The following is an 18,650-nucleotide window of genomic DNA, read 5'->3' as shown; positions in this document are numbered from 1 at the left end:
AACTGGCCCTCACAGGTGCAAAGTAGGTGTGGGATCCTTTCCTGGTAAGTCATGTATACTTTTTAATTTTGTGAAAGTTTTAATAACACTAAACACAGGCAAAGTGTCAAAGCTGTCTGTATCTTCACACAGTGCTTTGATCCAAAGCTCAGTGAAATAAATCTTCCATCAGTTTTTATTCATTTTGGATAATGCCTCATATTTCTAAAGCCTGTGTGACTTGAAAAAGAAAAAAAAAAAAACCAACAACCAAATGATCAATTTAAATTGACAGATTAAAATTGACAGACGGTCAAGGTTCTAGGCAGGATAATATTTTATTCTCTGAAGGGCTGTGTGCCACCTCTTCTGTGACCTGTAGCCTTCATTTGTGTATAATTTAAATTAAGTGTTCCCTATCTCACTGAAAGGAATGAAATACCATTTTTCTGCCAGTAATTGCACTTGGAAATGTTTCTACCCAGGGAATGAAGTTCTGTGTATATGCACTAGGAGTAGTAAGAAGGTGAGGTGAAGAGGAAATAAGGGTAAATCGTTTTTACTGAAATAAAAGGTTTGGTTAAAGGGTTGTTCTGATGTTCATTTGATGTTTACAAATCACTTATACATTTTGAGTCATGCAAGTTCACTGTGTGAATGTTGCAGGAACCAGCATTTTTGCAATTCTCTATAATGTTTGTCAAAGTGAGACAGGAGACACAATAGTTGCAGCCTTTGCAATACACTGACTTCAGCTTCCCAGGATCTGCATCATTAGTAAGGAGAGTTTCACTAAATCACTGTGAACATGTCCATGCTGAAGCCTCTTTGGAAATGTGGCATAAGCCTCCCCAAATTAGTGCAGATTTTGTCTGGTATTCCCTCCTGGGAATAAGATCCCTCTGTTTACCTCTCTGTCCCCAACATCCTGCCCCCTAATACTTGGACTCCTTTTTCTGAATGTCTCAATGTGCCCTCTGATTTACAAATATCTAGCAGACACTAGTTAGATAAAAGAAAAACATCTTAAGGCAATTAAAAAAAACCCCAAATCCAAGTCATTAGAAACCTTTTTAAGAGTACCATTGCTTGCTACCTTGCCTGGAGTTTTATAACTTCCTAGAGTCTTAGATGAGTTTTTCAGTCTAGAAATCATTGATTTTCCTCTAAAATATGGGCTGCAATAGGACAGCTCTTCCATGCTGTTCCATTACATATCTGATATGATCCTGTAGGAGAATTACACCAATGAGTGTTAGTGCGACTAATCATATTGGTAGTCATTGATTTGATTTATTTTTCTTTTTCACACTTTAGGTTTACTTTTAAACCAATTAGAAAGCTGATGAAGAAGACAGTGGTAGCAGTACAATCAGAATTAAGATTATATATAAGCAGAGATTTTAAATGTGTAGCTCTAGAGGAGATAGCTTTTGGTCTTTAGATACTGGTTATTTACCATCTCCCAATATGCTAAAGGAGTGTAACTTTATAATATAAATCATTGCAAGGATCTCATCTGTGCAGTGAAGTGCTTCACTGGTTGGAAACTTGCCAAAAAGGCTTTTAGAGTAAAGCAAAGAAGCACCTTCTCTCATTGTTGAGGGCTTTCAAGCGTTCCATTTTATCTGAAAAATCAAATATGTTAAAGACATCTAATACACTCTACTTATTTATTGACCAGGCAACTCATTTTAAAAAGTGCAGCTTCTGAAAGAGGTGGAGGGAAGGATCTAGGTAAGAAGAAAAGAAAGAAAGGTGTGATTTCTATTATTAAGCTGCCATGCGTATGCATTATCACCTTCATTTTGAATGAGGCTTTAATGTGCTTTCAGAACAAACACCTTATTAAAAGTAAGATATACTATTGTACTCAATATATTAACACCCTGTAGGTTCTTCAGTTTAAAACTGAGAAGTACAATACGCTAAGAAAAGCTTTTGCAGGCTGCTATTGTGCACATTTTCTAAGAGATCATTGAATTTGTGGTGCAGATGAAGCACACTGGTTTTTTGATGTTACCTTTCACCCTCAAATTCAATTTCTCATGTCAGTCTGGGATAAGTAATTCATAGCACTGCTATGAATTCACCTTTGGTGAATCAGTAAAATCAATTAGAAATGGACTTCAAGGGTGCTGTTTGTCTCTAAGCTTTTTGTCAAATATTTTCATTTCAAAACTAACAATATCTTTTTTCTGTGATTTATCTGTGCCAGTATAACTAGGATCTGACTAGTTTCCTCACTTTCCTAGGAAAACTCATTTTCCTGTTTGTAGTCAGATATTATTCTGACACTTTTTACACTGAATTTAGAAAATGTGCCCATGTTTTGGAAAAAGAGTATGAACCAACTTAACTTTGCTGCCAATATTTATGAATTGGAAGAGAGAGATGTTTTGTTTTGTTTTTTGATTAAAACCAAAAGAACCTGATTGAATATGCTCAGAAAATTAATCAAAGGTATAACACTCAAATATGGATTTTCATAGTGGAGGCAGACTTCGAAGTTTGAGAAATTAAGAAAATATTACAAAGGTTTGGTTCTTACTTCAGAGAAGGAATGCCATTCATAAGAGCAAACCTTAGAGGTTTTTTTTAAAGGAAATTGGACCCAAATATTTTTAAAATATTTCCTGCCAGAGAGAACAAATACTGTAAATATAGATATATGGAATGCTACATTTGTTATTTGATATTAAAATTAGAACTTTTCTGAAAGTGTGAGCTGAATGTGTTGGATTTTTGGAGGAGGAGATATTTGTGGATTTCTTAACTCCATTTACTTCTACTTTTTTCGAATGACAAAACCAGAGGTGTCAGGCCTGATATTTTACCATCTTGTTTTCTCCCAGGATTTCTGTAAGATACTGGAGGAAAATTCACCTTAACTTTGTCAAAGCTCATTACCTTTAGAAAAGAACCTAACAGGACAGTTGGAAAGTTTCCACATTTAAAAGTTTCTAGAGCTCTACACTTCCAAGAAGCCCTGCTTCTAGAAAAGAGGCTTGTCTAGTAGGTGTGAACAGAAAATGTTGGATGTCTGCACTCTTCTGCAGTTGCAACACTAGAAATTTTAATAGGTGTTTCATTTTATATAGACTTTCAAATACTCTGGGAGTGCAAGGCAATCTTATTAAGAGCTGCATTTTGCTCAAGGGATTTGGGAATTCTTACTTTTACACCTCCTGAGCATATTGTAATTCTCATTAGAATTTAAACTAAAGGTGAAAGTGTGTCTCTTCTATGTCCTGAAAATGATGATGTGTGATTGAAGTAGTGTCAGATATTTCTGTAGACTTGGCCACAAAGCAAGAGATTTACATAACACAGAGGAAAGAAACTGTTCAAAATTAGAAATAATCTAACATGTGCTAACCTCATGCAAAGAAATGCTTAAAAATTCTACCTGATTTGACCAGGAATTTAGCTGTTAAGCATTTGCTTTCTTTTTTCCCCAGTTAATTCTTGCTGTGAACACATAAGGACTCATTTAAATAAATGCACAAACAACTCTAGGTCTCATTGAAGGGATATTAGGATTTAGCAAGTCTTGAGAAGTCTGGACCAGCTCTATGGCTGTGATTCATGAGTTCATAGAACACACTATCATTCTGCTTTAATTTTCCCACTCATTAATCACAAATTATATTGCACTAAAATACTGTGAATTGTAGCTTTCTTGAAAATGTGAGAATAAATATAAAAATGACAATATCCGATCCTTGCTTTTAAAAAAATGGCTGAATAATCCCTGATGAATTATTAATTCAGGTAGGATTGTGTTACTCCTTTGGGTATTACACTTCTCAGGAGGGTAACTTCAGTTTTGCATTTCTTACGAGTTACACAGGAATGCAGTGAAACTAAGAAGGTTGGCTCAGTTGACATTTTTCTGTGCTTGCACAAAATCCTGGTGTTTTCACCTCATGAAACTTCTTGTGCTTTGTCTGTGAGGTTTTTTTCCTATGTAAAAGTTTAAAGAAAACTTCCAGCAAAAGTTTTCTACCTCACTGAATATTCTCCATATAGACAAGTTTAATTTAATCTAATTTGCTATGGGCATCATAATTTAAATGACCTTTAGACTTATTCTAAAATGCTCATAGAGGAAGTCTTCCCATAGCACTTCCTCATCTTTCTGCTTCAACATTTCAGTTTTATTTTACTAATATTTGCAGACATTTTCTGCTAAAGCTGTGTTGCTGTGAAAAAGAGTGGTTTGGTTTCTTTTCACTTTTGTTGAGAGATACCAGCAAAAAAACCCCAAAAGCTAGATTAAGACTGAAGTTTTTTTCAAAACAATGTCATAAATATATTTATTAATCCCAAGTGATGACTACAATTTCTTCTGCTGATGGTTGATTTATTTTCCTTAGCATAGGGATCACACCAAATGGGTGATTTAATTCCAGCTACTTCCAGTCATTCTTGGTCTCTAATGTTTTGGGTTTTCATTAATTACATCAGGGCATGTAGGAGTATGTGAGCAGATAAAACCTGCTGGGATGATGCTGGAGGCATGCAGAAAGCCAGACAGAGTATTACCTTCTTGAGACTGCCAGCTGAGCTGAGAATGGCTCTGGTGCTGTGCCATGGAATGTGTCTGGACATTGCTTAGGTGTGTTGGGGACAGCTGGAACAAGCACAAAGTGGGTGAAAGCAGAAAGTGTTCAGGATTGATCTGTGTTTTATTTTGAAACACAGCATACTCTGTGTGAAGAATAAACCATGCTCTATCCTCAAAAGTCCTGTGGTTACACATCAGTAAGCACCTATCAAGAATAAGTACCAAGAGGAAATATTGTTCAGGAGAAAATAAGTTTCATTTATAGCAATAGATACAGAGCAGTTACAGGTAAATTAACCTTGAAAAATTGGAAGGAAAAATCCATCAGTTTAGTAAGGTCCTCAGACATTCAACCAATAGCAGCAGGGAAAATATCTCACTATTTCTGTGAAAATATTTACAGTATTATAAACTATGCCATGATTGTGAACTATGAATGCTGCTTTTATAAAAATAACTATGACATGGACAGGACTGGACTTCATATATAGATTGACATCAGTAGGCTTTCCTGCCATGATAATAATTCACTGAAGTAATTACATGTACTAGTAAGAGTGGAGCAATGTAAATCCATATATCTAATTGAACTTGTGCATGTTTGTCAAGAATAGGATGCACTTAATTCATTCACCTCCTCATGTCATCTCTATACTGATAAGAAAATATAAATTCATCATTAAAATAATTCATCCAATTCTTTTATCCCTGCATGGGCTCTACAATACTATTATTTTCAAGAGCTTTAAATATTTTAATATGGAAACAAAATTGTCTTCTTTATTGCTTGAAGATAATGAATTAAAACTTACAGAATTCTGAGATTTTACATATTCTTTTCCCAATTGCTCAGTGTTCATAAACAACATTTAGGAGATATTTAATAATCAGACAAATTTTAAGATAGTGCTGGTCCCACTTAAATGGATGGGAGCTAGTTATATGCAGATATCAATTGTATAAATTTTCCTCTGTTTATACTTTTACATGTATTTTTATGTGTATCTACATGCATATATGCTCAAAGAGATCATCTACTAATGTTTGTGTATTTATGTCTATGAGCAGGAAAACACTTTTAGCTGAGTCTATAATTTTGGAGGTCTACAAAGAACTAACTCTGGTGGGCTCAGGTACTTTGAGAACACAGTTCTCTAGTGGTTAAAGTGGTATGTGCCCATACTTTAGAAATTTTACCTCTTTCATGTTTTAAACTCCAGGAATATTTCATATTCAGTGTGAACAGTGTCTTACTGCAGAAAAGAAGTCCTGGCCCATGGGATCAATTTGGGCAGTTGGCTAATGCTCCCTCTGTGCAGAACCCATGGTTTGCTGCTTTTTTCTTCTTCAGCCTAAGTTTCCCATCTTACATTATCCCTTTTTAAACGCTTGCAGTTTCTCCCTCGTGCTTTCTGTAATCTCAGTTCAGCAGTGTTTCTGCAGTACTGTGGAGAGCTGAGCTGAGATAGTCTCAAGGAAAACAGCATAAATTTCAGGGAACAAAATAATGCATTTCTTCAAACTAAAACTAGTTTAATACATACCTTGCAATTTACTTCATACTCTTCTTCACTATGATCTTCCAGTGCTAAACTCTTTTTTCAGTAGCCTTGGTTAGGTTTGCAGGAGCCTTTCTGACTGTCTTTTTAAACAAATACCTGCCTTAATTTCTTTTTTTCTTTTTTTTAAACAAGAGAGAGCTATTTTGCTTGTTCAAAATTTCTCACATTGTCTTTCTTAAAATCTTAACATTTCTGTGATATATCTGTCTGTCCTGTATTTTAAAAAAGAGATTAATTTTAAAGTGCTGATTTGTACAAGAATTGAAAGTGAATAATACAGTGTAAGGACTCAAACTTACATGTGTTACCATAGATTCTGATGGGAATGCTAAAATGCTGCATCTTCAATAAGTTTCTGCCTAGAATAAGATTCATCTATATAAACCTTAAAATATTGTTTGAATTATGTGCAGTTTCTCTATCCTACAACAAAACCTGTTGTGATCCATGTAAGGAAACTCAAACCCCTTTTCATTTATTGCAGTTGTTAGGATGGAGAATGAGAAATATAATAGCAAGATGTTGATAGAGCTCTTAAATCTTATTTACCTTCTGCGTAACTTCCAGCTTACCAGTGTAATATCAATAATTAAGAAGAAAAGTAATTTTACTCTAATTATTTTTAAATTAACTTTTTGCTTGTAGTGATTAACTGGAAAAGTCTTCATCATTTCATACTAAATAGTAAAAGGAATATTTTCCAGTTGCTGGCTTGTCTTGTGCTACTGAGATAGTTCTGAAATAAGGTGTGCTCCTGAAGCTTTGCTTTATTGCAGTGATTGAGTGCAAGACAAGCATAAAACAGCTGCTAAAGCTGAATAATTAAATTATGATTCCTTATGTTCTTTATTAATTGGGTGAGCTTGGGATAATTCTTAGAGCCTGGTAGCTTCTGTCTGGAGTTGCTTTCTTTCTAAGACATCAGAGATAGAGGAAAAATAATTTAGATTAAAGTCTTAGGAAAGATTTGTCTTTAAAAGAGGCCCATTAAAAAATAAACAGTCAATATACCAGATATTTGTCACATGGGTAAGCCAAAGTAATTTGGAAAGAAAATATGGTCTGACGTGTTTTGAACTTTATTTCCTTTTATAAAGGTACTTTTCACATTTAGGAGGAAATTGAAAGATTTGGTTGGTTGTTTTTTTTTTTTTTTTCCTAATTTTCATGTAAATTGTGTAAGATGACTTACAGTAATTGTTTTGGGGATTTCTTTTTTTGTATGCTGTAACTCTCTGGGGTTGAAGGACACATTTTAAGTGATTGAATAAACTCAGTGGAGAATTGATTTAGGCAGGGAAAGAAATCAGGGCTTTAAAAAATATTAGATATCACTAAGTGATATCAGTGTCAGCATTATAAAATGTGATCCAAATTTAGCATCATACTTTCATAATTTATATATGAAAATTAATTTTTCCTGTGTTACACATTATTGTAATACCCCATACAAATATCCTAAAATCTTGTATTTTAGTTTTTACATGTAGATAAAAGAGTAATTAAAAAGCTGTATAAGTCTCTCTGCTGTTGTAGTTTAAGGAAAATTATGCAAAATTTTGACATTGTTCTATTCCAGTGAGATCCTTAAAAGACATTAATGTTATTTGGGTGCTATTGCTTAGAATTGAGTTACAGTTACTGATAGATGTCTTGTTATATATATATATTTTTTAAGATAAACCTTGAATTATACATACTTCAGCCACTCTTATGGATAACCCAGAAGCTACCCTCTTGAGTTTTTTTTTTTTTTTTCCATTGTAGTGTCATATCCCTAAAATTATATTCCTTTTTGTAATAACTGATTGCAGCATTGCTAAACATGGTCTTAGTTGTTGTTTGTAATGGATAGAACACAGAAGAAATGTAACAAATGCACACACATTTTTTGAGGGATAAATTATACTAAATGTTTATCTCTTGCTTTGTAGAAAATTAATTTCTCAAAGGGTTTTGAAGATTTGTTGGATTTGGAGGACTGGCGTATTTTCTATATTTGGTTATGATAGTGCAAGAGGTCCCATTACATCCCAGCACCTAAATAAGTGTGAATTCATAATGCCAATTTCTTGTGAATCCAAAGGAAACTTATGTCCAAATTATTTAACCAGCCTCCTGTACTGTACTGGTTGTACAATTTACAATCTAGATAGTATGCAATCAGTTTAGACAAGTTTTTATTTTTTTTAATATTTTTTTTTATATTCTTTCATCAACTAAAGGCAGTACTGCTGAATAAATTATAATAAACATACTTTGCTGCTTTAATTAAGCTGATCAGATAGTGTGATCTAGAGGTTAATTAGCTGCTAACAAATTAATTTCATTTTCCCACCTGGAAATCTGCTTTGTAATCACTTGCATTTTGCCTTATGAAAAGAAGCTGCTTATACTTTGAGGAAAATATTGTGATGAGAAAGTTAGCAGTTTCCTGGACGTTTTGGAAGAATTTATTTACTAAAATTAAAAAGGATGTAAATTGGTTTTTTTTTGTTTATTTGCTTCTGAGGATAATCTCTGTCTTCCTTGCGTTTGGTTTAGAGGACAGGAGAAGGAATAGAGGGGATGGTTATTCCTCCCTCTTTCCATATGTAACTGGTTATTTTAAATTCGGTTACTCCAGAACAGTCTCCCTATGATTTTCTTTCCTGGTCATTTGTCACATATGCAAGCACATAAAATCCTAGGTTTTACTATGGATCAAAATATCATTCTTGAGGATAATTTTTCAGCTTGATTAACTGAAACAACAGTCTGTGATATAGGCAACTAAACCACACAATAATATCAATGTGGTTTTTCAACTTTAAATTTTCAGTGACTAATTTTTCATTCCTGAATGAAATATTTGGCCTTTGATGCTTTAGAACCAAAGAAATGCTTAATTATTTGCCACATTTAATTTGCTTAGTTTATCAGCTGCACTAAAAAATTAAAGTAAATTTTTAAAAATACCCAAAATTAAAAACGAATAGTAAAAAATAAAAAAGACCATCCTTATCATTAGGCAAATTGCCAAAATTCCATTATTATGTCAACAATTATCTGCATGGCCAACAGATATTGGTGATTGACTGCAGGCCATTGAGCCAGAGGATGTCTTTATGCAGAAGACATTAATGGAGGAGCATGTTGTTTTCTTTCAGAACAGGCAGCTCTGTAGATTTTGATTTGGGTGTGTGTTTGTCTGACTTGTATTTCTCATCATCTTTTTTGCTCTATTACATTTAACTCACACATTCAACTGCTTTTGACATTTAATTCTGCAAAGTGCAATTAGTACTTGAAATGTATTCTTAACTTTTTCCATCAATTCAAGTATCGTCCTGGCAGCTGAAGTACTCCAATGGCAGTTTCTAACAGTTATTCTTACAGTGAAAAATATTTCAAAATTGTGAAATTTTTTTGACATGGGGAAGTTTTGCCTATCCTTTACAGTTTCTGTGATGAATTCTAGAGATTTGAAGACATAAGTACTCTTTCTGATGTTTTTTATCCTTCTTTTTGAGGTTATGCAGGTAACCTTAATACTCTTCACTACTTCTCTTTTTTCTAAGTAAATGTATAATATAGCACAATATGGGCAATGAGGCAAAAGAAAAAAAAAAAAGAAAGAAAAAACTACTTACTGTGTAATACAGCAGGGTTTCCTCCTGAGATTTGAATGTGATATAAAAAAATCTTACTCAGCTTTCCTAATTATAATTTGCACAAGACAAATTAAATCAAGCGTGGTTAAATCCAGCCCGTAATCAGATATTGTCACAGTGAGCAGAAGGACTCAGGGAAATGTGTCACTGTGAAGGTGAGGGCATTGAGGGGTGGGTCAGGACCAAGGGGTGATGGTCACAGAGTCCCTGTGTGTCCCTGCCCTGCCTCAGCACTGCTGGGCTGGCAGAGCCCAGCCTGGGGCACGGGCTGTGACATGCCTGGAGAATATTCATGGTGCTCCCAAAGTTTCTTCCAAGTTTAAACTTCAATGAGCTCTTTCAGGATCTCAGTTTTTAACTCAGGTGACTAAAATCTGACCACTGTCAGCACTGTAATCTCTGGATCTAATCTCTGATCAAAATTCCTCAGGGAATGTCAAGGGCTTGAAAGCTTATCTTTCCTATAGTGTATTTTTATCTGGATTCTGTATGTGTGCATTGCACTTACCTAACATCTTTTTAGATGTGGCTTGTGTGGTTTAGTCCTGCTGTTGAGCATGCAGGTGATTGATAAATTACTCATTTTATTTATCACTCTCATGCATCTGTGAATGTTCAAGTGACTCCCTCTTAAAAACTGTTGGTAAACTTTGGTTTCCAAATTAATAATTTCAGTGAAGGAATTACCTGTAAATGAATGGTGAAAAAGTTGATCTTCCTCACCATTTAAAATAAAGAATATTCTATGACAAAGAATGTGCAGCACCTTTAATACTCCTTTATGTTGTTTCCTGTAATCTTCACCTTCATCTTTTCATTTCAATTATTAGTCTCAGTGGAATCTTGAGAAAAGCCCTTTACACAAATCTGATGAAAAAGGCTTATCATAAATTATAGTGCAGTCCTGAAAGGTTTTAATTAGTGTAAGAAATTTAATATTCTGACAAAGCAATTATTTAATCAAATTATGTTTGGGGGGAAAATGTCTAACTCAGGTGACTCATTTGTCCATATTTTGGGTAATATAGTGACATGTTTCTTGATCGAATACTATTCCACTGTTTTGTTGTTTTCTTTTATTTTAATAATTTGATTTTTCAAATATCATGGTTCTATGTCCAATTTTCCTGTTCAGAATGCATGTTCTAACCAATTTCTTGCAGCCCTTGTTAAGGCACTGTATTGCATGTATACACTGTAGTTAGAATTGCAACTTTAGAATTGCAATTCTTTGCTGAAATTTTGTTCATTTTAAGGACAAGTGAAAATTCAGTACTTTTACACATGGATACTGAAGGGAAAAAAGAAGTTATTGGCTGCTAATCCCCTTATTTTATATACATGTTGTTTTGCTGATGTAACATCACAAAGCTGTAACAAAAGAGATAGTAGTAATTGACATAGTTTCTTTTTCTCCTCTGTTTGCAGGCTTTTATTCCCTAACGTTATCCTCTTTAAAAATAGATGTAGTTTTTTATGTGTGGTAGGCCACATTTAGCTTTCTTTTCTGAGGAGTCTAATTGTTCCTTAAACTGCATATCAGACTGTGTAAAGGATTAAACTAAAACTGTTTGGATTATTTGTCATAGAATTTGTAAGGATGGGTTAAAACCTTAATTACCCCAAAGGTATTAGAGTGAATTTTATTTTAAATGCACTTCTTCATTCAAGGGGATGCAAGGAACTTTTTTTTTTTTTTTTTTTAATTAAAATTGATGTTTTGCCAACACTTAATGAAATGCTTTTTTAGCATTTGTAGGCATTTATACTAATTTCCTTTGGTCTGCTTAAAGAGTTAAATGGACCAGTATCATTAATATCTTAATTGCTTCATGCTAAGCAAAAGGACTCCCAGTTTTTTTCACTAATGTGAATGTATTTTCCAAGTGTGTGGGATTAATATGATTTTAAAATGTTCTCCAAATTTCTGTCTTAATTGTCAGAACTTATTTTTGAACTGAAGAGTCAAGATCAGATTTATATTTATAAAATTTGGTTTCTCCCTGATTTTGATTTCTTTTTCTGGTTCTCACCTTCAAACTAAAAGAATCCTCACTACTTGCAGATTATCTGCAATATAGAGCAGCTTCTTTACATTGACTGACTTTGGGTGCTTTAGCACTTCTTGGGTGAAATACTTAGAAGTCATGGGAAGTATCCTGTTTTAAAACAAAATCCAAATAAACATATTTGGCTGTAATTTCAGATTTTAAAACGTGCACTTATAATTACACAGTAATATATATTTGTAATATAATCTGCTGCAATAATTTTAAATTTGCTTCCAGGGGTTTACTGAAGAAAATCTTTGAGGTGGAGACCTTTAGCTAACATTATTCTGTTTTCTTTTCTGGGGGAGTTAATTATTTTCTAGTGTCTCCATAATGGCTAAAATTGTAAAATTTGTGCTTTAAAATTTTACCTACAATTTTTTTTGTGGAAATGCAGCTTTTAGGGAAAAAGGATAATTGTGATGTCTGTCAAAATGAATGCAGTATATTAATTTCTTACTATATGAAAAGCTGCAGAAAATTTTTTCATCTCCTTCCCCTTTCTTTGCTTTATTTTATTTTTTTAAATAATGTATCTATTTTTCTATAGTTCATTATAGAGCTTTAGAATTCATTTCAGGCCAATCTTCCCTGTAAACCTAACTCCATTTTAGGCTGCATCTCACATCTTGTAGGGTCTCTAGGAAGCCCACAGATAGATCTGAGGTTTTATGTAATTTTAACCACAGCTTCAGTAAAAGCAGCATTTCTTAATAGATTGTATTGGATGTCTGTTGGAAAAGACTTCAAAAAAGAATCTTTAGACTAGTCAGTAGAGCACATACTTCATGAAAAGTTCTTGGAATTCTAGCATAAGATTCAGAGAGGAGTTGTTCCTGCAGACACACTACATGGCAGCAATTACCAGGAGCTTTCATTTTGGACTTTTTAAAGGAGAATGTAGATTTCTTACCAGCAAAATGACATAGATATGCTATTACAATTTTAGCTATGAGTAATTATCTCTATAGTTCATATGTCTTGTTCCAATGTAATCTCTTCTTGTTCTTGAAAGACCTTGGTTGAAAGAAGTTGTTTCCTGAGATGAAAAACCAACTGCAGCTTCATTCCTGTGTTCCTGAGTTGAGTTTAGGCATTTATGTGTTGAATAATAGACTGTGTCTGTAAACTTGCTCTGTAGAGAAGCAAAATATGAGTGTAAGTTATTGTTGGGGTGAGCTTAAATTTCATCTACAGATATTCTGAAAGCTGATCTTTTCCTATGATTTTTTTTCTCTAGACACAGAGATTACAGAGACCATCAAATTTATATTTTGTGCGGTGAAATTCAAGAATTTATTAACAGTAACCAACATGTAATGTTTCCCATTGGAATTGTTTTATACCCCAAGCTGGAAAACAGAGAACTATTGAAATGAAAAACAATGTAAAGACAGTGGAATAATCTCACTTGAGCAGATAATACTATTAATGAAAGCATGGAAGAAAAATAAGTTTAGGAAAGAAAAGAAAATAGTGCAAGTCAAAAATAAGACATTTATGACCTAGTCCTTAATATAATTTTTATATGACTTGCCTGATGTATTTCTCAGATTGTAAAAGTTTTTGCTTTGAAAGGGGAATTAAAGATGGTGAAAAACATAAAATTATAGTACACTACAGTTTTTGCTTTATGCATATGTTCTCTCAAAGTCATTCTTTTATAAGTTCAGCCTCAGGATTGCCTTACCAAATCCCTTCATTGGTTAAAAGAAGTAGTAGTGAGTCTTTACCACCTCTCTCCCACAGCATTACTGGATACAGAACAAAAATAAATAAATAGGATATTTACAATGTACCTTCAGTTTGCTGACCCAGATTGCAGTATTACCTGGTGGCAAAACTGTACAGCAGTGGGAAGATTCAAATTCTTTATGTCAAGAAGTTAATAAATAACTGAACTACTCACTTGAGAGCCAGCAACAAAGCAATTTGTTCTTGCCAACTAGAAGTGGTTAAATTATGAAAAATTGTCCTCTAAAGAGCTGAGTGATCCATGAATCTAATTTGTGAACCATGCAGCATTCAGTGTGTTGTAGCACTAGATATCTCATATTTTCTATATTAAGAGTAGTGAGATATGTCCAATGTCAGTGTCAGTTTATGCATTATACAGGTAATATCTCCAGCCAGGATAATGGACTACAAGATATAAATAACCTAACAAAAAAATATCTATGTTGTTTGGGCAGGGAGTATATATTTTCATTAACTTGTAAATGTATCATGTTCCTGAAATGATATTCTAAAAGGTGATTTAAAAAATACTGTTCAGTCCAGTGGAGACAGATAGTAAAGCTGTGCCAGCTTTGAAAAATTTAAACAAATAAATAAAACTGAAAAAGACAAGGAAAATATAATTGTGAAAATAAAGAGTAATTTTGTTTAAGTAGACAAACAAGTTGTGTCAGTTGATGACAGTGTTAAAAATCCTGTACAATAATGATTTGATAGGAGGATAAACAAGACCAGTGAAGAGGGGCTCAGGAAATAAATTCATATCTAGATAAGAGGCAATGCTAGAAAGGGCCTGGTAGAAATTGTATTTTATGAAAATGTTCCTTTTTAAAACAAAAGCATTATATATCAATATAGCCAGTTAATTATGTCTATATTGCTTTTCCTGCTCTCATTTTTCCTGAACAAATCCTTCTAGGGATGAGATTACAAGAAAACTCATCTAGTGCAACCTGACATAAAGAGTTGTGATTAAAAAAAAAGGTACAATTTTGTTGTTGTTGTTTTTTAGCTGAACAGATCATGTTGTGATGAAGACACTTGTGTTAACATTTCTGACTAGTACCACTCAGAGCTGCATCCTTTGCAGTTTCAAATGTTGCCTGCTAAAGAAGCAGAGGGGCTTTAGAACTAATCACATTATTTACAGAACAGTTATTTCATACACAGTGATTTACAAAGTGAAGAGGAGCTCAAGAAAATAGAACCTTTGCCTCTTCTGACTTACTCAAAGACTTCCACAAGAATTATATGGTCGTTCATTACAACAATCAAGTGAATAAGCGATTAGCTTAAGTCTTTAATAATGAAAAGAATTTCCTCCTGTGTCTGTAATGCTTTGAGGTCTGGCTTTATTATCCAGATACAGATACACAAACAACTGACCTATGGATAGTAGAGTGTCTTGATGGAAAAGGGGAAAATTAATTTTGAGGAAAAAGGATGAATTCATGTTAATAGCATTTACCTCAAAATGGCATTTAGGTAATCTGTAATACATTTCATGTTTGACTCTCTAAAAGGTCACAGAGGAGAATAAATGATGTCATTATTATGGAGTGAGCAAAACGATCGTTTGTAAAGATGAACTGCATTACCTTCTGATACACATCATACTTTTTAGTGAAAGTAAAAATTGTCACTGACTTATCCACTTGAAAAATTATTACTGAAGGCATTCTTTCCTGTTGGTATTTATAAAAGAAAAAACTTTGTTGTGTTCAATGTTTAATCAGGTATTTATAAGGTACTACCATAAAATGAACTGGAAAAGTAAATTCAGACAATTTTTGGAGGTCAACAGCAATCACCTATTTTAAGCACACTGCTGGATATGAAGAAATGTAACTTCTCCTTTATTTATTCAAAATCAGTAAAGATAATTAAAAAGACTATTTCTATACATGTCTCTATTTCATACAAAAATCCACATAAAATTTATTTTATACAAAAAGCTTTGTGCACATTGCAGCAATTTATTTGGTGGTAAGTTACTCCAGTGAACTTAAATCTTCAAGGCTTTTAAATGGTTCAGTAATATTTAAACAGGGAAAAAAAACCAAAAACAACAACCTTGTATTCCATAGGATATAGACCAATTTCCAAAAAGCTATGAAAGTTAACACTGAATGGAATTTCTGACTGTTTTTGGAATGGGAACAAACAATCTTCTGCTATTCTTTGCTTGAATTACATGGTACAGTATTTCCACAGAGCTGCCAGGATCTGCTGTACACTCCAACAGCCAGACTCTCCTGTGATGTATTTTCACAGAATTTTATTTCCTCAATGGGAGGTGAATAAAACAATAAACATGTGTACAGCAATACTTACCCCACTTAGCAGAGCCTGTGCTTCGCTGTATCTGCTGCCTGCTGGATGTCATGGTGCATAAATCCCCTAATTGCACACTGAAAGTCACATGTCTGTGACAGAAACAGCTTATGGAAGCCTTTTATGAGCTCTGGAGTTTGTCCAATGTTATCTGTACTTTTCTGGCTGTGTTTTGAGTGACTTATGCAGCCTCCCACGGGAGAAGCTTTAAATGAATGAAGTTAAGTACAAGCATGGGAAATTGTGCATGCAGCAGAGAGCAGGCAATGATCAGAGCCTGTCATGTTTCAAAGAGAATACATAAAGAAGTGGTGGTTTATTTCAAAAGGTATCTTGCAATAGTAGAGATTATTGCTACATAGATTTATTCTCTACTTTCAAACTAACAGAATTACTTTTCTTTCTCTTACAGAATAATGATATAATCTATTACAATGCAAAAGACGATCAGAATGATGTAAGTAATACATTTCATTTGATTTCATTGCCTGTAATCTCAGAAAATTAGGGGAATGAAAATATTAATGAAACTCTAACACTATAATTTAAAGATATGGCAAAAGCAAAAAAAGCAAGAAACTTAAAAATGTCTTCAGAAGTTTCCTCACGAGCCAGACAGTATTTTATGTTTTAATTCTCAAAATCTGTCTCCTTTCATACAGTTTGAATTACTGGTCAGGCAGAAAATGTGCTGGGAGAATGAAGATCCTGACAGCAGTATAATTCACTTTTTGAAACGTAATAAAATCATAATTATAGGATTGGAGAATCAAAATGATGAATGTAAATAATTCAGTTCACTCTGAGGGAACTATTTTCTGGCCTTATTTTCCAAGATCAGATGATGTTGTTCTGTATTTTTTGTGATAAATTTTTTACGTGAGGAGAAAGAAGATGTGAAATGTTACTGAGTAATTATTTTCATTCACTTTATGATCACTTATGTGGCTATAATAAGATTTTGGAAAATTGAAAATCTGACCAAAAGATTTGAGCTAAATTTATGAAACTTCAATTCCTGGTTTACTAAAGTTCTTATTTTAAAAAGTTTGAAGTCTCCTATCTGCCATTAACTGCTAAAAATCTTAATGTGTTCTGGAGACAATACAAGTTATCCTCACCTTCACTGGTGACAATACAACAGCTTGTCCTCATTATAGATTTAATTTATAAGGCCATAGAAAAATGTTGTAAATGTATTAAACAGAATTGCCAGCATGCTTCATTTGCACTTTTTAATCAAGTAGACTTTAGAGATTGATGGCATCACTATTGTAATGGATGCTTCTGCTGTAAGGCAATTAAAGAAGGTACATAGATCATGTCAAGCAGAACTATTTTTTATGGTTATATAGAGTTATGAGTACTTCATTTCAGATACCACAAACTACTGTCCTGAGTTTTAAAGTTTGCATGATTTAAGTAAAATTCATTAAAAGTAACCTAAATTTGAATTATGCTATTCTATTCTATTAAATTCACTTGATGCCAGGTGCTAATCTTCTTTGGAAACAGAATTAAAAAGCTTCAATATTGTATTTTTAATAGAAATATACCAGATAGTAATAGTAGACTGTGGTGTGAAGTAAAAACTTTGATGTAAATGTTATGACTAAGTAGTACTGGGAAAGGTCTTGAGCTTATTACTTCTCAACCAAAATACAAATCTGTTAGGCAAGGCAGGAAAGGAATATACTGTTTCAGAGATTAATCTTTGGTTTTTTTAATTTTCTTTAAGACATTCTTTTCCCTTCAAGATAAAAGTACACACACACAAAATAAAACAGACCGGATATCCTGTTTTATTTCTGTTTTAACTTTATTTATTTTTATGTCTTTTTGAACATTTCATTAGAATGAAGTTTATAGTGATGTTTGTTGTAAAGAAGTGATAAGGGTCCAATGATCAGTGATCTGATAGTGATTTTTTTCTTTTTTTTTGGAGAAGACCTTCATCTGGATCTCAACTGTGTATGTAAACACCTCATTCTTCCCTCTTCCTTCCTGAAAAAAATGCTTGAGACAGCTTTTTTTTTCTTTAAATGTTGGGAAATTTTTATAGAATTATCTCTGAAGCACTGGTTAGTAAAACTATGTTTGCAATCCATTCCTTTCTGTCTCAAACATGTCCACATTTTTTTCTCCTCTTCCTCCTGTGAGCCTTCATTTATTCACAGGAAATGGTATTATATTTATCTTTGAGTACAATCAAGAATAACTAGTAGCAGAAATTAATTTATTAAAATTAGACATCTAAACTAATCACTGTGGATATCTCTAGAGAGCTGTTCAGTTTGTTTTGAGACAGATGTCTAAGGTTATCTGAACTGAATCAGTTCTGGGTGTGTGTTTCTCTGTGCTGACCAGGTCCCTGTAACAGATCCTTTTAGATCTTAACTTTTGGTTGCTGAAGAATTAGAAGAAATTAATCTCACAGTTCTTGCCTGCAGTTTTTATTTATCTCCACTCTGTAATATTCTCTCCACTCCACTCTGTAATATTGTTTTGAATATTACAGCCTTTTTAGAAGAGCAATCCTCTTAAATTCTGTGTTTCTGGTGTGTTTATATGCAGCTGAAAGTTTTCTTTCATTCTTCCTGTTTCCATACCACATTCAGGAGATCTTTCTCTCATTTTTCATCTGCTGTCTTGATGGACCGTTTCGAATCTAATGACTAGGCTTGCTTGTACTTAAAAAAAAAATAAAGAAGCACATGAAGGCCAATCATTCTCTGGCCTTTGGATTTCTCAGTCTCTCAGATAA

The 18,650-nt window shown here is 33.4% G+C and overlaps 1 protein-coding gene across 4 annotated transcripts in view; it reads left to right on the top strand.

The window, feature by feature from the left end:
• The window catches only part of CACNA2D1 (calcium voltage-gated channel auxiliary subunit alpha2delta 1), a 359,815-nt gene that overhangs the window by 174,872 nt on the left and 166,293 nt on the right, over positions 1-18,650 (top strand). For all 4 annotated transcript variants that reach the window (XM_079304608.1, XM_079304609.1, XM_079304607.1 and 1 more), the window contains exon 5: positions 16,299-16,343. In XM_079304608.1, the coding sequence (XP_079160734.1) occupies positions 16,299-16,343 (45 nt within the window). The remainder of the gene's footprint in view (positions 1-16,298; positions 16,344-18,650) is intronic.

Source organism: Erithacus rubecula (genome assembly GCF_903797595.1).
Source record: "Erithacus rubecula genome assembly, chromosome: 4".
Lineage (NCBI taxonomy): Eukaryota > Metazoa > Chordata > Aves > Passeriformes > Muscicapidae > Erithacus > Erithacus rubecula.
Note: the sequence above shows the minus strand (reverse complement) of the source record. Positions and strands in the feature narration are given on the sequence as shown.